This window comes from Drosophila persimilis, unplaced genomic scaffold (assembly GCF_003286085.1).
Source record: "Drosophila persimilis strain 14011-0111.01,24,50 unplaced genomic scaffold, DperRS2 tig00000735-arrow-arrow-pilon, whole genome shotgun sequence".
Classification (NCBI taxonomy): Eukaryota; Metazoa; Arthropoda; class Insecta; order Diptera; family Drosophilidae; genus Drosophila; species Drosophila persimilis.
In genome coordinates this window covers 1,023,626-1,047,553 of record NW_020825346.1, presented here as the reverse complement: position 1 = coordinate 1,047,553, position 23,928 = coordinate 1,023,626, and the positions used below count along the sequence as shown (strand labels likewise).

The window sequence follows — 23,928 nt, the reverse complement described above, 5'->3', positions numbered from 1 at the left end:
CTAGGTTGCGCCTGGCCTGGGCGTGCCGCAGAAATATACAAACATACAATCAAAATTTAATACATATTTTATAAGAACAAAAAATTCTAATAGTTCAGCAAAAGTTGGGAACGAAAACACTACATGCCTACAGCATTACAATATGGTAGTCGTACTTAAAAGATTATAGTATTACATATAACAAAGTTTTGTGACACTTTTTACGACACATACATCTAGCGAATATTTAGCGATTGTATTTCACTTATCCGTAGTATGTATGTATGTTTGTCATGCAGGGCAAATGCAATCCTAAATGGAATTATACAAAATTAAGTGTATTCTTCTCTATGTACGTCTTCCTCGTATAAGTAACAAACCTAAGCACTGATAAAAATAGTTCGAACAAAATTGGAAACAAAAAGAACTTAAATATTGCACATGGATAATATAACACTCAACCTGAAGTATTTGTGTGCGAGCAATCGCCTGTCGATCGATTCATTATTTTAAAATAATCATTAATTGGTAGCTGGTTTATCGCGCTTATGTTTGTAATCGTTTATTGATAGCTAGTCTATCGAGTAATCGCTAGTTGTCTTTGCTCGTTTATTGAGAGCTGTTTTATCGAGTCCCATTGCTTATTAAATCAAATGTTGACAAAATAATCGGCTAATCGTCTCATCTTCGACTAGTTGTTTTCATATAATAGATGAATGGAGTATTCACTTATTCATAAATTGTTTTTATCGATTAACAATGGTCTCAAGGGATTGCTTGCCGTTTCTCGATTAACCATCTGCCAATCAAATTCCTCTTCGATTGCTCGCTCTTGTCGCCTATCCATTAATATCTTTCATCGATTACTCGATTCCTGCATTGCACAAGCTGCAAAATGGGATTTACATCGGTTTAAGTGTAACAAGGAACCATATCTATAATGTTGGCTAACGCGAATGTCAACTAAATATCGTCAGAATATCGCAAGAGTTTTATATATCGTAATTGTTATCGTAATATCGTTCTTGGGGGTATTGTTGGTGCGAAAGTTCTTGACTTGGGGAATTGGGATTGTGCGCCACCTCTCTCCGTGGTTCTTTCACATTTTCTGTGTTTGTGTTTTGTTTTTTTTTCACTATTTTGAATAGTTTCTGGTTTTGTTTTTCTTCTTGCATTTGATTCTGCATTTGGCAACGCTTGTTTTTGTGTCTTTCGCACTTGGTTGTATTTTAGTTGTAGTTTTTTTTGTTTGTTTAAGATTTAGATATTAGATTTACATAGGGGATCCTACTACAAATTCACTCTAGACATATCGTAAATATCGTTCGTTCTAAATTGATGAAATCATAATACACACAAATGATATTTGTGGAATTCTGTAATGACAATTTGAGTAAACATTTTAAAAAATCTTGATGTTGCCTTAAAACGCAATCTACTTTCGCTTAAAACTTACATTTTAATTTATGTTTAGGAATGGGGGAGGATTACATAAAAATGCTCTGCTAGTATATCTAGAGGAGACTCCCTCTCGTTTTCTCTGGGATCAATGTACAAAAGTGTTATATATAAATCGTTTTGATTGGGATTTTCAATAAATAAATATGAGAGTGTGTGTGTTTGTGTTTGGGGATAATAAAACATAACAGCAATAGAATTTAAAATAAAAAAAAAAAAATATTACAAATAATCATAATATGGGTATTCTTATCATTATAAAATTTAAACGAATATTATACATAAATAATATGTGTGGCTTTGATTGCAACTACTTTTGAAGTTACTCTTCCATCATGCTGTAATCTTAACCAATATCTCCACTTTCTTCTTCCCGATGCCCGATTCTGCTCCTTCCGCTTCTGCTTTGTGATCACAGGCATGTGTATAGCATATATAAATATTGTTTTATATATTTTAGATCGGCTTGTGCTTCGCTCTCTTCCTCTCTCTCTCTCTCTCTCTCAACACATATAGCAGTAAATGTATATGGCTGGGAGAGAAGTGTATCCTGTACTGCCCCTGATATTTCCTTCCCTTCTTGTGGCTGATGTTGTGAATGTTGTCGTGTGGCTGATTTGTTTTTTGGTTATGTCGACAGCTCCGTGCTACCACGCCGCACCATATTGAGTTCGCTGAAGTCCATCTCTGTCGATTCAATCGATTGGATCGATGCACTACGTAGCTTTGTGCTCGGAAATTTGCCGCGACTCTTCACCGCCGTCAACTGTTTGGAGATCGAAAAGAATTCATCAGTTCAAAGATCATTAAAAGGAGTATAATTTATAGAAAAACAACGATATAATTATAGAAGCTATAATTTCTATAGAAAAAGCACTTGGATTTTGAATACCTTTGCAGGGGCTATAATGCATTTGAAGCATTCTAATAATTATTGTTGGAACTGCTCAGATTTCTTGGACTAAATCAATCTTTAGCGATGACGCTGTGATCATTTAAAGATAATCTCTAAGCCTCTCTTGTCTTAAAACAAAAAGCAACTTGAAAAGAATGTGGAAACCCCCAGTTGTTTATTTATTCCTAATTTGTTTTAAAATATTCTTCCATATACCAAAAATCAAGCATGAAATACATTATTTCTGTGCCTTCTGTGTTTTTTTGTTCATTTTCATTTTATTCCTAATGGAACTATATAGAGATTATAGACTGTATTTCCCAATGGAGTTGTTCTTTCTTTCTATTATGTTGTATGTGCATATATTTTGCTTTCATACTCTTTGTTTTCTATATCTTGAGCTTGTCAAATGATTTGAAATAAAGTCTGCAAATGGTATTCAAAAATCGAGCTATTCCTTCTTATTTTGTATGTTTTTTTGCATGCCAATAATAACTGTGATTGATTTAGATCTTAAGAGATAAACAAAGATCGGTCTATTTATATACTATGTTCGTGCTTTAAATACTTATTTTAGTTTATTAATTACTATTTAGGTCAGATAAGAGCAGGCATGCAGGCGTGCAGAATAGCAATATTTATATAGCAAAATGTTTTGCATCAAATAAATCACTCCCAACAAAGTGAGCGTCAAGGTACGGTACGAGTAGATGAATGTAGTATGTTGATCGATTCAAGTATGGATTCCAAAGCTGCTGTTAAATGTATGACAAGGTAATAAACAACATCATTGTGTCAAAACATCATATCAAACTGTCAGAACAGTGTGTCAAGACAACGATTAGAATGCGTCACTACGGGTATAAATATACAGACAAACATATGCGCATATGCTTAAATAAACAAGCAAAAAAACAAAAGTTGATTTCACTGAGAAACAAGTGGAAATCAATTGCATTCTAAAGATAGAAGTACTTCTAAATCAATTCTAAAAACATATCTGATCTACGAAGAATGCGAAAGAAAAAGGTTCAGGTCTACGCTTAAGGAAACGGTTCATGTCAACGCTAAAGGCAATGGTTGGTGTCTAAGCTTTGGCAAAAGCTTCCATTTAGCAAGATAGCAAGAGAGAGCTAGAGAGAGAGAGAGAGAGAGAGGAATGATGGGAATGGAATCACGTTTCATGTTCATGCAAATATGCTAGGAAGCTAGGAATAGAAGGAGAACATGCAACATGCAACTGTGGCGCATATGGGATCTATAGAGGGGATACAATGCTACAGATAGTACGTATACGCCATGCCTAAAATATTATCAGCAGTTTTTCATAAAGACCTGTCGTATCTTGCTGACGTTTTCGAATTTAGCTTTTGTCGGGTGTTGCATGGTAATTGAGTTTAGGATTAGTTTTACTTATGGGTTTGATGAATCTTTTTTCGGTTTATGTTTAGGTTTTCCTTTTTTTTCGTTTCGTTTTTTAGCTTCTTCGTTTCATTTCGTTTTCATTTTGTTTTTTTGTTTTGTTTATTTGGGGATTACAAATTTAGTTTAGCTTATCCATTTCCACGGCTCAGTGTCGGGGCTGGTTATTGGCGTGGGAAACTATAAGTAAACCGACGACAATGAACAATATTTTTTATTGTTTCGTTTTGAACTGAACAAGATTCAATGGGGAACAACAAGAGAGATAATCATCGGGGCTTACACAGCACACAAACGTAGATCAAATGGGTATACAAAAAACAAAGAGAAACAAGAGAAATTGAAACAAAAGAAAACGAATGCAAATAAAAATGAGCTTGAAGGGAGAGAGAGAGGGGGGGTGTGTGCTCTGCTCCTCACAAGATTTTGATCTAGTTTGGTAGAGCTTTAAGCTCTTTTAAGCCTGCTAGAGAGTGGATCCACAACATTTATGGGTGTAAATTATAGCGGAAGGGAGTGAGTTGCTTTCAAGAGTAGCTTGATCGAGCTTGAAAGAGCTTTCTGGTCCTTGATCAAGGGTTGAGGAGCTTTCTGTGACTTTTTCTTGGCGTGATTACAGCTTTCTTAAGCCCTGATCCTTGATCGAAATTCTAACAGCTCTCGGTTCTTCGATGAAGCCTTCTTAAGCCCTCTGCAGTGAAGGCACACAACGCAAATAAAGCTGGAATGTGTGTGCTCCTAGAACACCTTTTTTTATTCCAGAAAGAACACACAGGTGCACAGAGAAGCAGTGGTTTGGTTACAGGTGACAAGAAATGAGCCAACGAAAGAGCACAAAAACTCATAACAAAATAAAAAGATCAACAGTGAATGGGCATTGGGTGGGGGTTGGTTAAAGGTTAGCTGTTAACTGTTAGCATTTTGCAGGGGGGAGTAGGAGGCTTCTCCACTCTCTTACCTCCGCCTTCATGTCGGCCAGCCTGTCCTGCAGGTCGCGCACCTTATCCGATTCATCCAAATTGGCACGCAGTTCGCCCTCGGCCAGCATTTCCGAGTTCTGGTTGAGAGTACAAAAAGAGGGAGTTCAGAGAGGAAAAGGACAGAGAGCACACAGCCTTTACCTTGGTCTCCAGTCGGGATATTTCCTGTTTCAGTTCGGCCACCGTTTGGCTCTGTTCCGTGAATTTGATCTTCACATTCATCAGTTCATCCTTCATACGAGATTCCAGATCCGAGTATCTGTAGGGGCAAGCGAAATGTTTGTACACTCTGTACTGTGTGGATCTGGGGATCTGGGGATCTGGGGATCTGTGGATCTATCTGTGCCCTCACCTGTGCTGCTGTTCGCGCGCCTTGTTGGCCATGTCCTTCTCCCGAGTAACGGCCATCTCGAGCTCTTCCTTGAGCTTCTTTTGCTCTTCGTCCTGGCGTCGCAGCTGGTTTGTGGACACCTGCACCTGGGTCTCCAGCTCCATGACCTTGAGGCGCAGCTCCTTCAGCTCGGTGAGGGTCTCCATCTCCCGTATCCGTGTCGTCATCAGCTCCTCCTCGAGCTTCTGCGTTAGCTCGCTGGACTTGGAGCCCTCAAAGAAGTTGGTCAACAGCTTCTTGGGCGTCGAGTCCAGAGCTTGGGTGTTCCGCTCGCTCTCGCTGCGCTGATTCTCGGCCAGCTGGCGCTGCCACTGAGAGCTGAGCTCCTGAACCCGCTGCTTGAGATCCTTGAGGGAGAGCGAGGCCTCCGCCTCGCGCAGCTTGCTGGCAATCAGTTCGTCCTGCAGATGCGCCACCGAATTGTCCGGCGTTGTCTCGCGCAGTGTCTTCTTGTCCTCCTCCAGCTCCTCGACCTTTGACTTTAGATTCCTGATCTGGTCCTCGCTCTCGGCCAGACCCTGGCGCACCTTCACCAGCTCCTCCAGCAGACAGGAGACCATCTCGTCGCGCTGCTTCAGTGCCTCTTCCTTCATGCACAGCTCATCGATCGACGACTGCCGAGAGTTGTTCTAAATTTCATGGGAAACTCAATCATTAAACTCTATCCATCTATGATTGATCGTTTGTTTTTTTCTTTGTTAGGGCATGCGGTGACAGGTGTTTGGTTATGATACAAATGATACTCCGACTATGGCTTCTACAGTTACAGCTACAGCTACAAATGATACTAGGGCTTCCAAAGATACAGATACTTATGATTATTTATGTTTGAACGTACGCGTAAGTACCCCACATACCCCGGGTTCGTTTAGTTCTTACAGAAAGTATATTAAGGATCAACGATCCAGAGAGGGACCATGCCTTAGGCACCAATTATTTCTTTATTTAGAGGCACACAAGTCCCTGAAGGAGGAGACACTGTCAGTGCCTCGAAAAAAAACGTTTTAGCTGGGATTTTCTGTCATGTTTACAGGGTATTTTCCTCTGTTGGTTGTTCATGAATTTACCACGAAACTATTTCCTTCGGTTCCGTGTCATCTATGTATCTCCTTCTTTTGGTTGTCCGTTATTCTTGTGCTTTGCCCATTCGGTTGCTGTGAAACAGCGTGTATTGAGAGACTCGCTCAGAGAGGATTGTAAATATAAAAGAATAGACACTAGAAGCGTATCTTTAGAGCTTGCTTTGCAGCTTCATTTGGTCATAAAGAACCTTCAAGGGATCACAAGACTATAGAGTATACAAGAATAAGCCTATAACTAATGAAAATACACAAAAAAGCATGCTCAACAGATTTATCGGGAATGGAATTCATTTGGTTTTGGAGGCAGGCAGGCATTGGGTAAGGCATTAACTACAAGACAATGTTTATTCTCTTTTTTTGGAGTTACTTACGCTGTCGATGGATACATTCTGTATGTTTTTTTTTGCATTTGGGGTGTGTATTGTTTTTGTTTTTGATTTGATTAAAGCGAACATTTTGTGTGTGAAGCACCACAACCATAAAGGAAATCAAATAAAATGGAAAAGAACACAGAAGTACAGATTAGCAACATATTCCGTTTTAGTTACAGGTTTCAATCGATAAGAGTGAGAGGTAGAGGCGGAAGACAGGCGATGGCAGGGCGGGCGACTGTACTTACATTCTCCTGCAGCCGAAGACTGAGACCACGAACCTCTTCGTTGGCATTCTCCAGCTGGTGCGAGACCTCCAGATAGGAGCGTCTCAGCTGCATCAGTTCCGTTTGAATGGCATAGCTGGGGGGGAGAAATAAGGGGGAAAAGATTATGAAGGAGATGATCTCTCTTTTTCTCTCTCTCTGGCAATCCCTCACCTTGTTTCCTCCTCTTCGGCCCGTGAGACCTGACCCCGCACCAGGCGATCGGCCAGCTCTGCACTCTCAGCCTCAAGCAAATCATTGCGCTGCTTCAGCAGACAGTTCTCGCGACGCAACCGCCGCAGTTCGACCATCTCCTCCTGCTCTTTCTTCTTCAGGTCCTGATACTCCTTCTCCATCTTCTTCATGCGCTTTGTGTTCAGCTTCTGGGCGTACGCGAGATTGAAGAAACCCTCCGGGTCGGCCTCCACACGGCCGGGCAGCTCCTTCTGGAAGAACTTGAGCATGGCCTCCATGTCCAGGCAGAGGAGCGTCTCCTTGCCGGTGAGGAGGAGGGCCAGGGCCACCTTGAAGATGAACTCCATGCCCTCGCTGAGGAAGACGTCCATGATGCGGCAGCTGAGGTTCACGTTCAGCGTGGTCGTGTAGAGGGTGAGGAACCAACTGGAGGCGTACATCGTTGTCTGGAAGCCCTGCTGCTGGAAGTGTATGTGCATGTCGGGTATCTGCTCCTGGACGAGATTCTCCAGCTGGTACATGCACAGGCCCAGCTCGGACATCGACGGCTTGAACATGTGCCGCATGCGATGCTGTTGCATGATCTGCACGAGCACCGCGAACGCCTCCTCCTCGGGCATCTGCATCAGCAGCAGGCCGACTATGAAGCCGGAGCCCTGGCAGTAGCCCACCTCGCGATCGTGCAGCGAGTAGGCCTTGATCACATTGAACAGTGCCTCCTGGCCGGGCCCGTCCTTCTCCTTGAAGAAGTCCACCTCGGGATAGGTGCGTGCAATGTCGCGGCGTATCACCTTCTCGCAGGCACTCGTCGCCTTGATGTACTCCGCGTACTGCTTCTTGTCCGCCTCCGACGCCGTGCTCAGCTGTTGCCACACGATCGCCCGGAAGTGGTGCGGTATGCCGCGGCGCACCAGCTCGCGCACGCACGGATTCTTGCGCTTCAGCGCCCCATCCCAGTCGTTCAGAATGGTGGCCCACGTTGTCCAGATGTCCTCCTCGGCCACGGAATTGCCGCCTGCCAATAACGAAACGGGTTAGGGGGGCCCCACACATTTAATTAGTTCTGAGTTATAATGGGGGGACGGGCCGGTTCTGGGTTATCATACGTCGAATTTGAGATAATTTATGCATTAAATGGAATGCCATTGGAATTGATTCGTGGCCTGTAACGCCCAGGTTCCAAATCTAATGGAAAGCAATCTCCTCTTCCAATGCGCACGTCTACCTCCCGGGCGAGAGCCGGCAATTGTGGGAGCTAGCTCTCGTCTTTGCCTTTTCCGATAATTTGATAACTAAATGAAACCCAACTACGATAACGATTACCGAACGATTGAAGCTATTCGGAAATGGCAAAGCCCTTAGAATAATCGATTTATGGGAAAAGGGAGCTCTTCCTTTGATAACTAAATGAAAGGCGATTACGATTGTCATCGGTTGCGGAATGGGCATGGGGATAGGACAGAGACCTTTACTCTTCTTTCTCCCACAGCGTTACGATCTACTTCTTTAGCAGATTCCCATAAGCGAAAGGACACAAGCTAGGAGACCACATTCGGAGGGGATGGAACAAATACTTACTCGACGTGAGGCTTATCTGACTCGTGTCCGAGTTCTTGCGACTGTGCGTGGAGTGCAACGAATTGAGGGACTTGGCATCGCTCTCGATCAGCTTGTTGGCTGCCTCCAGCTTGGCCAGCAGATCCATTTCCGAGGTGGGCAGACTCTCATCGGCTGTGGGCGGTGGTAGAGTGCTGCTGTTGGGAGTGCCCTTCACATCCATCTTCGTTTGGCTCTCCGGTGTTGAGGCAGTTGTCGTGGCGGTCAGGGTCATAGCGGCGCTGACGGCAACAACGAGCTGCTCGCAGAGGAGTCAAGGCTGGGACTGGAGCGACAGACAGATAGATCTCTGATCGTGTGCGATCTTTCAGTTGATCCCGAGATTCCCGATCCTTTGGCCTAACAGCAACGACACATGATGCTCAATTTCCTCTGTTTGGCGATGCGCTACGTCTCTGGTCGACGTCTCTCTCAACTGCAATTGACATTAATGGAAACATTTCATTAGTTAAAAGAACTAGCCAGACTAAAATCCAAAACAAACAGAGCCTCGCAGTCTTTGGAAAGAGATACCAGTGCTAGAAGAGAGCGAGAGCGAGAGCGAGAGGGAGAGTACTCGTGTTCCCAGTGTGGATTCCCCAGCAGCCCGTCTGTGTTATGTGTTCTCTATGTTGTGTTCTTCCACCTTTTGTTTATATTTCCAGGCGCCCTACAAAACTAAGAAGGATAGCCCAAGGGGAGGGGGTTTGGGGCAAAACAATGGAAAAAGCTGTTGGGGCTTTTTGTTGATTGCGCCCCAAAGCCGTGCTGGCAGATCGCTGGGTATCATGGGGTATATTCATTTTTGGAAAATCCTTATACTCCCACTCCTTAGAGTAGAAGAAGAGTTCAACAGTATAAGAGTCGAGAGGCAGTTCGATCTCCACTCCGAAGCTCCACTGTTCGCTTTTAAGCACAATTCGCAGAGAGAAAGAGAAGGCGTCAAAGCCCCGTATAAGAGTAACAAAAGTTCCATCTTTTTCGCACTTTCCAACTCGATTTTTTCAAATAGCAAGTATAAGAGTTTATTATACTATTATTTTCTTTTGATTTTTGCTCTCTCTCTACTACCGTTTTTGGATACATGGGAGTTCCTTCTTTGCTGTTCCCTTCTCTCCTTGTCCGCAAGAACGACACAACAAAGTAGCGCGGAAAAGCACAGGAAATGTACCGTTTCGAAACGTTATCAAAGTGCTCTACTTCTCTACAATGCCTCACCTCGCAACACCTGCCGCCAAGAACAGTTATCAAAAGCGCAAAGGAGAGAGAGAGAGAGAGAGAGAGCCAGAAAGTGTTTTGCTTTTATTAGATTGGTAAACACACTCGTTTGTTCTTTGCTCTCTTCATTATTTTCTTTTTTTCTTGTTTCTTCTTTTGCTTCCTTTTTTTTCTTTTTTTTTCTTGTTTCTTCTTTTGCTTCCTTTTCTTTCTTTTACTGCGTCTTCTGCGACTTCGGTCAATCAAAGATCGAACCAAAGGAGAGAGAGGGAGACAGAGAGAGAGAGAGAGCGATAAAGAGAGCGCCTTTATTATCGCATCGATGATAACCGAAAGTTTTTTTTTTATAGACTTTTGTTATTTTTTTTGTGATCGATTAATCCGACATTCCTCATTAGAAGAAGTTGTTTTATAGATTGATTATATATTTCCTTTTGCTTGGATTTCACTTTAGTTTCTGGTTTAGATTTGAGACTTGTTTTTTTTTTATGGGTTTCGGGGTTTAAAGATCGATTGGATTACTCTGCTAAACTGCTTTCATTGGCCAAAGCACTGCTTGAATTCCCACCCGCGTAGCAAAACCGAGGGGCACTGCTGCAAAAACGTGCGAATCGAATCATTCGAATCCAGAGCTGGTGCACACTTCGATCATATATAAATGGAACTGAAATAAAACCACAAATACAAATTTTAACACAGATCTACTAGGTAGGTCTGGGTGCCGTATCCACTCTTTTAAGTAAGAACCAAAGTGGTAATTACTATAAGTACAGAATTGTGTAGAAGCCTTTGCTATTCATTACCGAAAGAGAGAGCAGAGGCTGTCCATCTATCTCTCTTGTTGGAGGGCTTTTCACCTAATGGGACTCCCTCTTACCCCATACCTCTTCAACCCCTTATGCGTACCCCTACTCTGGGCTCCCTTTTCAGTTTTTTTTTTTGTTTTCAATGCAATTGAAAAGTATAGTATGGCAGTATATATCATCATGTACATATGTAGGTCAGGAGACGATAGACAGAGACAGAGTGGAAAAGAGCCGGGGTCTGGTCTTTATCGGTCTGTGCAGTCGGTGCAACAACCACTTAAGTGCTGCCACGGAGCCCCCCACACCCCCTTCCTTGTGATCCATCAAAGGCCACATGTTCGCCACAGTTCCCGGTGAGGGAGGGGTGTCTGTGGTCTATCTAGGGGGGTCTCTGGACATTAATTGGCCATGGGGCCACGTGAGTGACTCATTGAGGTGGTGCTTCCCTCCCTCTCGTTGGTGGGTGAATCAACCTCCCATCCAGATACGAGTTCCAGCGTACGCTCTATTATGCTCTGGGTTTGGGTTGTCCTCTAAAGCAGTTCATTTGGAGGAGAAGAACGCAGCAAATTAACCCGTCAAGCAGTGGATTTACAGGCTTAACACCAGTCAAGCAGTAGCTTAAGCTAGACCGCTTATTGTTTCGAATCAACGAATGGACTATATTTATTATCTATCTGCTTTTTGCTTTTTGCAGCTGTGGGGCCTCGAAGCCACCCCCCACACAATTGCCTTATGGCAGCGAAAAATAAAAAATAAAAAAAAAAACTGTCCCCACCAGCAATTTCCAAGCAATTGAACCAATCTCTGTTATTTTTTCAGCTCTGATATCAACAGACGCGCGCAATTAAAAAAAAAAATAAAAAAGAACAGAAATAATCAAAAAAAAAAAAAATATTAAAAAAATACTGCTTAATGTACACCTGGCAAAAAAAGAAAAAAATATTTCCGCAAAAAAAAACAAAAAAAAAACAAAAAAAAAACAAACAAATAAACAAAAAATGGAAATGATTGCGTGTGTGTGTGTGCGTGTGTGTGACTGAGTCACGTTGAAAACCCATGGATAAACGTTAGATAAGATCTGGCAGTCTAGGGTTCAACGTGACGTATACGCAACATGTGTCGCAACATGTTGATACCCCCGCCAGCCGCCTGACATTTCGTTTTGATTGATTAACCCCTTCCACCAATAAGAGAGAACGAGACGGCAGGAGAGTGAGAACAAATTATGAATGAAAGGCAACGAAAATTGCATAAAGAGAGCACCAAAGCATCGAGAGACAAAGAGGCAAAGCGGCGGAGGCGGCAGAGAGAGAGCAGTAGAGTGGGAAAGCTCACACATGCGGCCAAAGCCATGCTCAAGCCGAAGCCCAAGCCTCACTCTCGCTCTCTCGCATTCAAAGTCAAAGGCAAATTGCAGCTTAAGTGTGCAAGAAGGACAGCCATACACACACACGCACACAGTCAGGCCTGCCTGCAGCGTAGACAGTGCCCAAAGCTTGTATGACACTGGATTGCCTGGGCAATTGAATGAGCTGCACTTACACTGATCTAATAGAATTTTCTCAGCTACGGGCTTCTAATAGATATTTTTAATAATTATAACATAGACCCAAACTGTTTCATATCTCAGGCCGGAGTTCCTTAATCAATTGTAATATAATTTTTTCCAAACGTGTTTGAGCTAATTTTAATAATAATTCAATTCAGATCAATAATTTCATATCGACACTTTTTTACATAAAGATCGTAAGTGGAATTTTAAATCGAAAATTGAACTAAAATCTTTAATACATTTAAAATATTATAGCATATTTATATTTATTATATTATTTTTATTTGTATTATATTATTTTTATATATATTTTTTCTCGCTTGCCATCGGTTTTTGTTGTTGTTTTTTTTTTTTACTGAAACTCAAACAAGTGTCATACAGACTTTAGGTTTTGCTTCGATGCATTTCTCTGCCTGTTTGCACACTTAAAGCTTCAATTTTGGCCTTTGACTTTGGCTAAGTGTGCGTGTGTGTGTGAGCGAGTGGTGTCATACAGGCTTAAGTAAGTAATGGGGAGAGAGGAAAAATGTAACAGCACCAGAGTGACAGTTAACACTCTATCTCTCTGGCAGTGTCCGCCAAACAGAGGCTAGACATAGAGTGGGAGCGAGAGAGAGAGAGAGAGAGACAAATATTTTTCGTGCGCCCTGTTTTTGGTTGTTGTTATTTATCGAATGCACGCACGGACGCCCCGACCGCCCGACAGCTGTTTTTAAGTAACAAATAAAATAAAACAAAAATAAATGAGCGAACAGAAGATAAAGACATACTAATATCTCCATCGATACGATACGTGTTGATTAGATTTCGACACTACACTAAAACAACAACAAATAAAGCGCCCAAGATTGCGCCAGTGTGTGTGTGTGTGTGTGTGAAAGCAACAGCAACAGCAACCGATGTGCAAATCGTAAAATCTCCATTAAAAATAAGGTTAGTGTTCACCCTCGCCCACGGGTCGACTTCAGTACGAAAAGCGCGCAGGAAGCGATCGGTACGGAACGGCACGGAACGGTGCGAAGCGACAAAACGACAAAAAAAAAAAGTAACGCACACACGAAAGAGCGTAAGCTCCGACGGGCATGAGATCGCATGCAGACAACACAATTATTATTATTAAATTTAATAGAAAACACCTACACACATTAATATAATAACGTAAATAATAGCACAAAAAAAAACACACACACACAAAATAAAAATATACCAAACGGGTTTCAAACGCTCTTTTCGGCTCCCTGCTGGCCAGCCTGCTGCCCAGGCTCTCTTTTCACCGATCTTCATTTTGCGCCATCCACTATTACGGTTTGTTCGTGTTTGGTGTTGCTGTTGTTGTTGTTGTTTTTTTTTTTGAGTGTTAAAGACAAAGACAAGGTCAGAAAAAAACTCCACTCGAAAAGAGAAGGGGATTTACAACGGTGCACAAAGTGCAGAAACAGAGAGAGGGAGAGTGGGAGAGAAACAAACTTCAGCGAGAGAGAGAGAGAGGGGAGTCATAGACGATCTTCAGAGAGCCAGCGAACGGGAGAGTGAGAGAGCCTGCCCATGACAGCGACAACGGAAGCCGTGGCCGCCACCACACCCGTCCAGGAGCAGCTCGACGGCAAGAGCATGCCGTCCCTGCCCTCCACACCCACATCGGCCTCGTCGGAGACGAGCCAGGCGTTGAGCGAGATCTTCTTCGTGGAGAGCAGCCGTCGCAAGCACAGCATCAAGATCCAGGTGAAGCTCTGTCCGGAGGGCGTGTACCTGCGGCGGGAGACCGACCAGGATGATCACATCAACGAGCAGCTGATACGCATCGACGACATCATTGGCTCCCGGTTTGGTCCCCGCCTGAAGAAGCGACCACGTGGCGGCCTCAATTCGTGCAAGAATCCCAGCGGGGATGCGACGCAGGAGCAGGAACAGCAGCCGGATCGGGACAACAGCGCCTACCTCTACATCTATGCGTATCTGAAGAAGGAGAAGCCTCTGCGCCGCGTACAGACGCTGCGCATCCTGCGCTTTCGCTCGAGCAACGACTATGCGGAGAATCTGCAGACGGCAGAGCTCTGGCATCGCACCATACGGGAGCACAAGCAGCGCAACAGCACCACCATCGACATCAACGGCTCCGTATTGGGCGCGGGAGCGGTCGCGGGCTCTGTCAAACACCTGTTGATCCTGCTCAATCCGAAATCGGGCTCGGGCAAGGGCAGAGAGCTCTTCCAGAAGCAGGTGGCCCCGCTGCTGACCGAGGCGGAGGTCCAGTATGATCTTCAGATCACAACGCATCCACACTATGCGAAGGAGTTTGTGCGCACCCGTAAGGATCTGCTGGAGCGCTACTCGGGCATTGTGGTGGCCTCCGGCGACGGGCTCTTCTACGAGGTCCTCAACGGTCTGATGGAGCGCATGGATTGGCGTCGCGCCTGCCGCAATCTGCCGCTCGGCATCATACCCTGCGGCAGCGGCAATGGCCTGGCCAAGAGCGTGGCCCATCACTGCAATGAGCCGTACGAACCAAAGCCCATCCTTCATGCCACGCTCACGTGCATTGCTGGCAGGAGCACGCCCATGGACGTGGTCCGTGTGGAGCTGTCCTCCAGGGACAAGCACTATGTGATGTACTCCTTCTTGTCCGTGGGCTGGGGCCTCATTGCCGACATTGACATCGAGAGCGAGCGTCTGCGGTCGATTGGCGCCCAACGGTTCACACTGTGGGCCATCAAGCGGCTCATCTCGCTGAGGTCCTATAAGGGCAAGGTCTTCTATCTGCCCTACCCAAAGGAGGAGAAGGAGGAGCAGCAGGAGCAGCAGGAGACTGCCCAGACTGCAGCTGCCCCCCAGGAGAAGGAAACTCAACGGCAGCTGCCAGTGGAGGAGCAGGCGCCACCAAGCAGGCCTGTCTCATTGCCGCTCAACGTCAACGGCGATGTCAGCGAGGAGAGCGAGTTCAGGGATCTGCCGGAGGACCTCAACGAGGAGTCCGAGACGGACCCGGACCAGTTTGCCGATGCCCTGTCCATGGATCGTTCCATCTTTCGCCAGCACGCCGACAGCTGGCACTCGGCCATGTCCCGCCGGACCGCCTACTATTCGGTGGGGGGCCAGAGCATCCGATCGAATCGCAGCCGGATGAGCGTCTCCCAGAGGATTGAGGCGGCCAATGCAGAGTTTGCGGAGCTAGTGCCCTCGGGCACAATACCGGGACTGCAGCTTCCGTTGCCTGCCGCCGATGGATGGTGCTGCGAGGAGGGGGAGTTCGTGATGGTGCATGCCGCCTACACGACGCACCTGTCCTCCGACTGCTACTTTGCGCCCGAGTCGCGGCTAAACGATGGCATCATCTATCTGGTGATCATCCGCAGCGGCGTGGGGCGCCACCAGATGCTCAACTTTCTGCTGAGCATGAACACGGGCACCCATTTGCCGCCCGGCGGCGATGATCCCTTCATTCGGGTGGTGCCCGTCAAGGCGTTCCGTATCGAGCCGAGTGCCAGCGATGGCATCTTAGTGGTCGATGGCGAGCGTGTCGATTACGGGCCCATACAGGCGGAGGTGCTGCCAGGACTGATCAATGTGATGACCACCAATGGACAGTGAGGATGTATCGGATAGCGATAACGATAACGATAGCGATATATCGATCAAGTGATCAGAGCTATGGGACATTACAGATCAGATAAAAAGAGAACAGTACTATAAGCATTTGTCGATAGTTGCCTACGTTCGATAGCCATTAATCGATCATCAAATGTATACGATGTATTTGCGTAAATTTAATCGATTACTATCGAATTTGCGATCACCGAAATTGTATGCAAAATTGCAATTATTCGATAAAACAAAACAATTTTAAATGTATTATTAAAAATCGATAGGCGACCTTATGGTACATATCGATAACTTATGATACATTATCGGTGTAATCGATAAATAATCGATACACAAAAATCGATCAACCACAACCAACGAAATTTATGTATACGATATTCAGCTTTAAACCGATAATTGATAAACTTACGATTTAGCTAAGACACATTCAACAGATCGATTTAATCGATAACCGAATGTACAACCCTAGTCTAGGATTACAATTTGAATATTTGTTTGCCTAATGGACTGTCCCCCGCATTCGATACACAAAAATTCATGACATTAATCGATAGCTAAATCTAATAAAAAAAAACTATGACGTATGTATGTATGGATGGAGGGATAAATATTTATGTATATTCTTTTATATGGGATAAACGCTAAACACTATTCGATACCTGCCTTCAGAGCTACTAGATCTGCACAAAGATCCACCCAGAAAGGGAACAAACACTTAAAGAATCGATTAAGTATTTTTTTTTTTTGCCAATTGTTAATTATTTTAAGACTAAGAATCAATAAAGATAGCGGGAACAGAAGAACAAAACCAAAAACTAAAATCAAAAAATACATAATGTGAATTTTGTTGCCTTGGAAACGATATGTCTCACGCTTTTCATCCGGTTGCATGGCGATCTTTATCGATATCAGTGCCCCTGGGGCACGTAATCGGTCCGATGTTCAAGTGGCAGAGGTGGGCCATTAAAATGCAAACGTAGACGACCAGATATGCCAAAAGGGATTACCGAAAGCACGAACAATTTTTATTAATAAAAAATAAAAATAAACAAGCACCACCAAGCAGTGAAAGCTCTGTCCCGCTTAGAGCTTTCACTGTATCTCTGAGAATCGACATATCATATCAGAAATTATCTCTGACAGGTACTTAAGCAATTCCTGGAATGACAGTGCAAACGATGGGTTGGTTGTAATGCCGATAGGATCTTCAATGGAAATAGAAACGGGTCACTCTCTACAAAATGTACTCCCCAGAGTGCTGCCTTCAAAGAGGTCTACAATATCAAGGGTGCTGTCCATCGATCGATAATATTTATCACCTTATCAAAAACTCATGTACCTACGGAGTACACTCGGCAAAAGAGTTAAAGAATGGTTGCAACGTTTTCAGGGCATACTTTTAGGCAACAGTGTTACGTTCTGGCGTTCGATCGGCGAAACAACTATCTTCATCTGTGGGGATTCAACGGCATTGCGCCTCACGGAATAAGCAGTGCGTCCCATCACCGGTTGGAAAGACCGTTATTGACGTCACTGTCTGCCTTCTCTTCGATGAGAGCACCCAATGCCTAATAGGCTCTTTTGTTTCGTCATTCGAGTGTACAGAGAGAGAGAGAGAGAGCGAGAGAGAGAGCGAGAGGCAGAGGCAGAGCGGACATGTCATTCGAGCAAGTGCTGTTTCATGGCGATAATTGTGCGACAGTCACAAATCAAACGAAATCAATGATTGCCAGCCATAAAAGAAATGCAAGAGTGAGTGTGTGGGATTTTGTGGGATGGCAGGAAGCTCAACCCCTCTCGAAACCCTATTCAAAGAGAACCAGTGTTGCACAAGACCGAGAAGGAGCTTAAATTTGATTTGATGAAAGACGTAGCCTTCAAGCATTAAATAGCGTCGTCTCTTTCATTTCGAACTTCAAGAAAAGGTCGCAAATTGAAAATACTTGAACATTGAAGAGTTTCCTTTTGTTTAACCATTTAAATGATAGACCATTACGATGGTGGACCCTCTTCATGCACCCATGAGCTTGCCCCCGTTTTTGTTTTTGTTTTTTATTGGGTGCAACGTTTGCTGTTTGCGCCACTTGTCTTCTCTGCGAAAAACACTTGAGCAAACCCCTCCATGTGTATTCAGACCATGGAAGTGCACACTCGTGCAGATATTTATGCACTATTTCCAGTCTAATTCATTCATAAAAAGTTCTCCTTCTTCGGCCACTTGCCGCGCACGCCACACTTAATGTGTGGCTCGGCTCTCTGTCAGTGGATGGACGGCTGCCACAGGGGGAGACCGAAACCCCCACTCAAGGCTTGAGTACCCACACATTCGTAGGCACACGCCCACAGCTGCGGGTCATTCGAAACGTTTTCGTCGAGCCACAAGTGGGAGAGAAGGAGAGAGAGAGGGAAGGGCAACCACTACGGGGAGGTTGTTTTCAGTATTCCAAAGAATTGAAGGCCCCTTGGAATGTATGCCATAAACTCCTCGTCATGCACACGACATGTATGCGAATGTCATGCATTTCGGCATGAACTCGCTTCTGGGCCACGTTTGGCGCAGAATACATCTCAAAGCAATGACGCAATAACGTTCTCTCTCTCTTTTTTTTAGTTTGTTGATAACAACAAAAAACATCATTTTATGACCGCAACTGTATCTACAAGTGTGTATATATTTATATCTTTGTGTACCGCAAAATACTTGTTTTATGCCTCCAGTGTGTGCGTCGGTGACAACCGTTAGAGGCGCGCCGCTCTGCGCCCACAGTCCACAGACGAAAGTCTTTTCTGTGCACTCATTTTGGTACTCATTCGCTTGTGGGGTATTTACGATCCATTCTGGCGTTTGGCATCGATCGGGGCACATATGGAAACGAAACGGAAGGCAATGAATGGTATTGGAACGGTATGGCAACGTGAAACAGAAGGATTTCTGTGATCTGTGTGCTCGGTGTTCCATTACCGCTCTCTATTGCTCTCTGCTCTCTCTTTCTCTCTCTCTGTCTCTCTCTCTCTCTCTCTCTCTCTCTCTCTCTCTCTCTCTCTCTCTCTCTCTGAAGTTCTGAATCGCTATACTCTCTGCATATAGGGCATCAATTGCTTCGGCCTCACACAGCCACCTCCATCCGTCCCGTCCCGTCCCGTCCATCGCTGCTCTGATGCCAAGATATGCCGATTAGTCAGAAACCTGATGGTGAATATTTTACGCTAACATTTGGTCCTCTGCCTGCCCCTCCCTCTCTCTTTAGACGCTGTTTTTTCTCTTTTTTTTTTAAACCAAATGAATAATACATTGGATGACCCACCTGCCGGCGGTGGAGCAGCATTTGGGGGGGAAGTTCAGTTGTTTTATTGCTAATTTTAAGCGCTCAGTGCATTCACGAGGCGCATTTTGAGGTTTGAGTCAGTGTTTGGTACAGTCCCGGCGGCATTTGGTAAATCTCAAGTCTTGATATACCCCAAAAGTGATATCACTGTGTCCCTGTCCGTTGCCTGTGTGGGGCTTTTGTCCCCAATGTAATTTAAGCTTCAATCATCAAAAATGTATGAATGCCACGCCCACGCCCACACACACACACAGACACAGCCACAGCCACAGACACAGACAGCCAAGCCCTGGGCCAAACACTCTCATTAACCCAATTTGAATTGTTTACCCACTGGGGAGGAACAAACATTCCACTACACCGCCCTCCACCCACCACCCACTGCATTGGGGACGAGCCCTTGGCAAAGGCTTTGACGTCAGCCAAGCACTCGATTACGGTGGAGCTTTGCATAAAACGAACAAGTACACAGAAAACGAAGAACTTTCCGATGAAAATGTTCCACTTGTTCCACCTGTTCCGCAGGGTTGATACGCAAAAGGGAAACTTTTCGCCTTAAATGGCATACAAAAATAGTGGGAAATAATTAGTCTTCGTAAATCAAAATTATGGCTATTTTTAGATGGAACTTTCACTGTATTTAAATTGTCTTTTTTTTTATAATTGCTCTACAAGAGCCCCGAAGAGGGGCTCCACAAATGAGCCATATCATAGTGCAGGGGAATATCGTAGAACAATAAATCCTAAAAACAAAACAAAAACAAAACTCAAGTGGACAGGGACCCCGCGCCGATAGCAGGCCACCAAATAATGAAACAGAAGCGGCAACGTCGACTGGGGAGGAAAGATGCGATAAGAGTATCGTCTCGGAGGCGGAACAGAGGCAATGAATGAATCAAACAATCAGAGGGAGATAGAGGGAGAACAAGTGCAAGATTGGGCTCGATCAAGAGAGAGAGGGAACAAGTGCAAGAGTGGGACAGTGGGACAGTGGCACAAGCGGGAGAGGAGTAGCGGCACAGCGGAAGAGGGCTGAACCTCTGGGAATACCCTTGGAATAAATTTGTTAGGAAACGGGATAAATAATGATAGAATCCCCATTACGGAAAATACAAAAACTTAATCTTTAATTCGAATTTTGTTGGGGGGAAAGCAGATACACCAAAAAAAAATACCTACATATCTCACGTACGATCATACGATCATAGTCGGAAATACTCCAAAAAACAGTAACCGATAATGAAAATCACTAATCAGACGATTGTTCGATAAATTTGACCAGATATCTCCAGAGAATTTAACAGCTCCCTGGCAAAGGCATCCTCTCTCTCTCTCTATCTCTGGGGCAATACGATATTTGAGGGGCGGTACAAACAAATTACAAAATGTAAAAAACAAACAGAGAAATGATATTATGAAAGACTAGCCCCCCCCCTCCACCATATCACCCCTCCCCAGCGACCAGCCACTGCCGTTTGCCGTTCGCTGTTGCCTTTTCCGTTGCTATTCCCACAGTAACATAATTATATACAAAAAAAAAAAAAAAAAAATACTACTGCTGTCTGCGAATGCTCTCATTGTTGTTTCTTTTTTTGTCTGGGAGCCACAATACGATACAGGGCAGTCGACAAGTGCTTTTTGCTCTCAGCGCAATATTTGAGGCGTTTTATATTTCCCCACAGACAATGGAAAACAGAAACCGAAAACTGAAAACTGAACTGAAACGTAGCTGCAGTTCCGATCATTCCAGCCATTGCTAAATATTTATTGTAAGAACTGTAGCTGTAGATGATATACCGACTAGAAGATACCACTTTATCATGGAAAAAAAAACAAATAAAAAAAACATAACAACTATACGAGAAATATTATTTAAATTTGAACCAAAAAAAGAGCCGCTTCTTCGGTTTTTAAAATTTTATTGATTTTTTATATATGTATAGTGTAGAAAATTTCAATCAATATAATAAATTTTAAAGAATATGGAAAGAAAAATAAAAGTATTATATTTCCTACTATTTTTCCCATGACTGTGGAAAGACCTTTCGTTTTCCGTTTAACCGTCACATAATTCACCGCAAAAACAGCATACCCCTGGCATTTTCCTACCTACAGGCGGCAACAACAATCGAAAGCTTGAGCCAAAAAGAAAGAAACTCGAAAGCAGCACAGCAACAGGGCTGAAACCGTTAATTCATTTGGCTTCGAAATTCGAATCTGGAAATACAGCAAATGCCAGCACGTACACACACACACATACACACACACATACGAACGACTGTGACTGGGAGATTGGCATAGATATTGAAGTGGAGTTGAAATTGTTGTTGTTGTTTTTGTTGCTGGATCTTCGAATATTAGCAGCAGGTAAATCTCACAATAATGGATGCTGGAAGAGAGCAGGGCTGAAAAAGTGGTAGAGCGCGACCGATCACCCTTTGTTGTTTCTCTGTCTCTTTTCTTCTTATGACTGTTGCTTATTTTTGTTTTACATAACGGTATTTTTGTGCTAGAGAGAGAGAGACAGACAGGCTGCGCAATCGCATGAGACGGCAGGACTGAAGCTACTGATAATTTTCCTATTTACACTCATTTAATTTTCGTTAAATTTACTTTTCAGCCACAAAAAACGTTGGTAAATATCTCTCAAGTGCAAATCATTTTTGACACATTTTTTTTTTGGCGGCTTTACGACGAAGGTCAAAAAGCGCTTCAAAAGGCAACATGTGGCACGGCACGGGCACGGGCACAATAACAACAGTTGATCGTAAAACAATCGCAAAATGCGAAACAAAACTATGAAAAATATGATGATAAAACAATGCAAATAAACAAAAGTCGGACAAATATGGCAGAAACACTTGAACAGATACTAGATAAAATAATTAAAAATCGCAAAACGTTTGAAAACCCAGAAAAATATGTTGCTTTTTGTTTTTTGGCAAGGGACAAGAGAATAAAATGCTTGAAGGCTGTTTGTCCCGCTTCAACCTTCCTTCCAGAAGATGATGACAGACGACAGATGGCAACACCCACCCACGCACACACGCACACAGAGGAGACAGGGGACAGGGACATCCGACCCGCCCGCACTATCAAGCAGATTTATGATCATCATTAACTTGATGACTTTCTGCCTGCTCCATGTGTTCCACACAATGATTTTAATGATTGTGATTTAAATAGAGGACAGAAATGAAGACAAAAACATTTGAATAAAGCGCAGGCACGCACACACACACATGTACACTCGTATTTAGATAGGGCAAGGTGGCAGCACTGCGTTTCGTTGTGGTGCGGCGGAGCGACGGTGCGTGCAAGGTGGCAACGCGCAGGCGCAAAGCAAGGTAAAACGGGAGAGAACTTTAGAGCGAGACGGCAGACCAAGCGGTTGTGGGTGGTGGTGGATGGATGATTGGAAAGCAAGACAAGGTTATAACAGCAAAAGCAACAGAGAGCAGCTGATATGCTGGAAGCGTATGGGAGCAATAGAGACAGTCGACCAGGCAGAGGAGAGTGGGGAGGGGGAGAACAAGGGCAGGGCTACAATTTGTTGTTGTTGTTGTTGGTGGCGGTGGTGAAGCTGCAAATGGCGGAATGGCGAAATGACTGATGATGATGATAAACGCAAGCGAGCAGGCGTAATTAATTACATTAATGCGCGAAAATATACATATGTATGTATGAAGAAAATATAACAACTTTATGTGCGTCCGTGCGTGTGTTGTGTGTGCCCGTTGGAGAAATGGCCAACAATACCGTTCAGTTTGTTCGCTAATTTGTACAACAACAAAAACACACACACACACATACGAAACGCCAGACAAGAGAGAAAAGAAGAAGTTGAGAAAAACCATAAAAGACAGCGAAAGAAAGTTTCTTTTTCGAAGATAATAATGGAGATGCAATGCACTGGGGCGGCGGCATACACGTACACACGTCCGCAAAGATATGAATATTTGAATCTGGAAAAGAACTGTATGCTTAACTCACCTTTCCTACTCGCTTCCCCTCTTTTTTTTTTGCCTATTTCCACTAATGTGAATGATTGAGGGATGAGGCGGATGGAGGAGGGTGGTTGCCTGGTCTTCTTTTGTTGTTATCGCTGTCACTGTCGCGCCGTGCACAACCAGCAAACAGCAGCAGCAACAAATTTAGGAATCGGAAACGCAGCCTGCAAGTGCCATGTGGGAATCGGCAGACGAATTAACTCCAGACTATAGATGCCTCTCCCATTAAGGTGGTTTTTGCTCTTGTTTCACACACAAAATTTAGACGAAGACCGAAACCGAAACGGAGGGCCGAACTTTTGTTATAGCTGTAAACGTCACTCTGTTTCTCCTCCTCACACTAACACGCAAACACACGTACACACAGCCAAACAGACAGACACGCACACACCTCTTTCACTCTCCCACGGGCTACTGCTTCTTTTATTTATCTGTTTCTGGGACTTTTTGGGATCACTTTTCAGTTAAATTGCACTCGAAAAAAAGTAAACATCATGCAGTTTTCATTCAACGATTATTCGGTTATTCGTTTAGCTGTACACGACCACGACAATATGACAATCCAACTAGACTCTGTCTATTTTTCCAACAGCGACCCGTTCCCCGTTCCAGGCGTAACAAAAATCTGTTTGGGCGCTGCCAGGGCTGCCATATCGGTGGAGTTTCACAGTGTGAAATAATTTTAATAACGTTTTAAGGAAATATTAACTCATTGATAATATAAAAATGGTAGGGACTTATTTGTGACATTATGGAGAACAATGTATTATGATCATGT

The 23,928-nt window shown here is 44.0% G+C and overlaps 2 protein-coding genes across 5 annotated transcripts; one reads left to right on the top strand and one right to left on the bottom strand.

Moving 5' to 3' along the window:
• Positions 1-1,418: 1,418 nt before the first annotated feature.
• Positions 1,419-23,741, bottom strand: LOC6599187 (ecotropic viral integration site 5 ortholog). 4 transcript variants are annotated; one of them, XM_026992443.1, is made up of 9 exons: positions 23,134-23,740; positions 8,618-9,071; positions 7,019-8,054; positions 6,827-6,941; positions 6,579-6,596; positions 5,087-5,754; positions 4,876-4,993; positions 4,713-4,811; positions 1,419-2,203 (listed from the first exon to the last, which is right to left on the bottom strand). In XM_026992443.1, the coding sequence occupies exons 2-9, from the start codon at positions 8,868-8,870 to the stop codon at positions 2,066-2,068; spliced, it is 2,445 nt and encodes an 814-aa protein (XP_026848244.1). In that variant the 5' UTR covers positions 8,871-9,071; positions 23,134-23,740; the 3' UTR covers positions 1,419-2,065. The 4 variants fall into 4 exon arrangements, with proteins under 4 accessions (XP_026848244.1, XP_026848245.1, XP_002024344.1 ...); XM_002024308.2 differs by lacking the exon at positions 1,419-2,203 and adding an exon at positions 3,811-3,934 and having other exon boundaries at positions 23,134-23,741; XM_026992444.1 differs by lacking the exon at positions 6,579-6,596.
• On the top strand, positions 13,093-16,064 carry LOC6599186 (sphingosine kinase 2). Its single transcript, XM_026992446.1, has one exon. The coding sequence runs from the start codon at positions 13,760-13,762 to the stop codon at positions 15,800-15,802; it is 2,043 nt and encodes a 680-aa protein (XP_026848247.1). The 5' UTR covers positions 13,093-13,759; the 3' UTR covers positions 15,803-16,064.
• Positions 23,742-23,928: the final 187 nt, after the last annotated feature.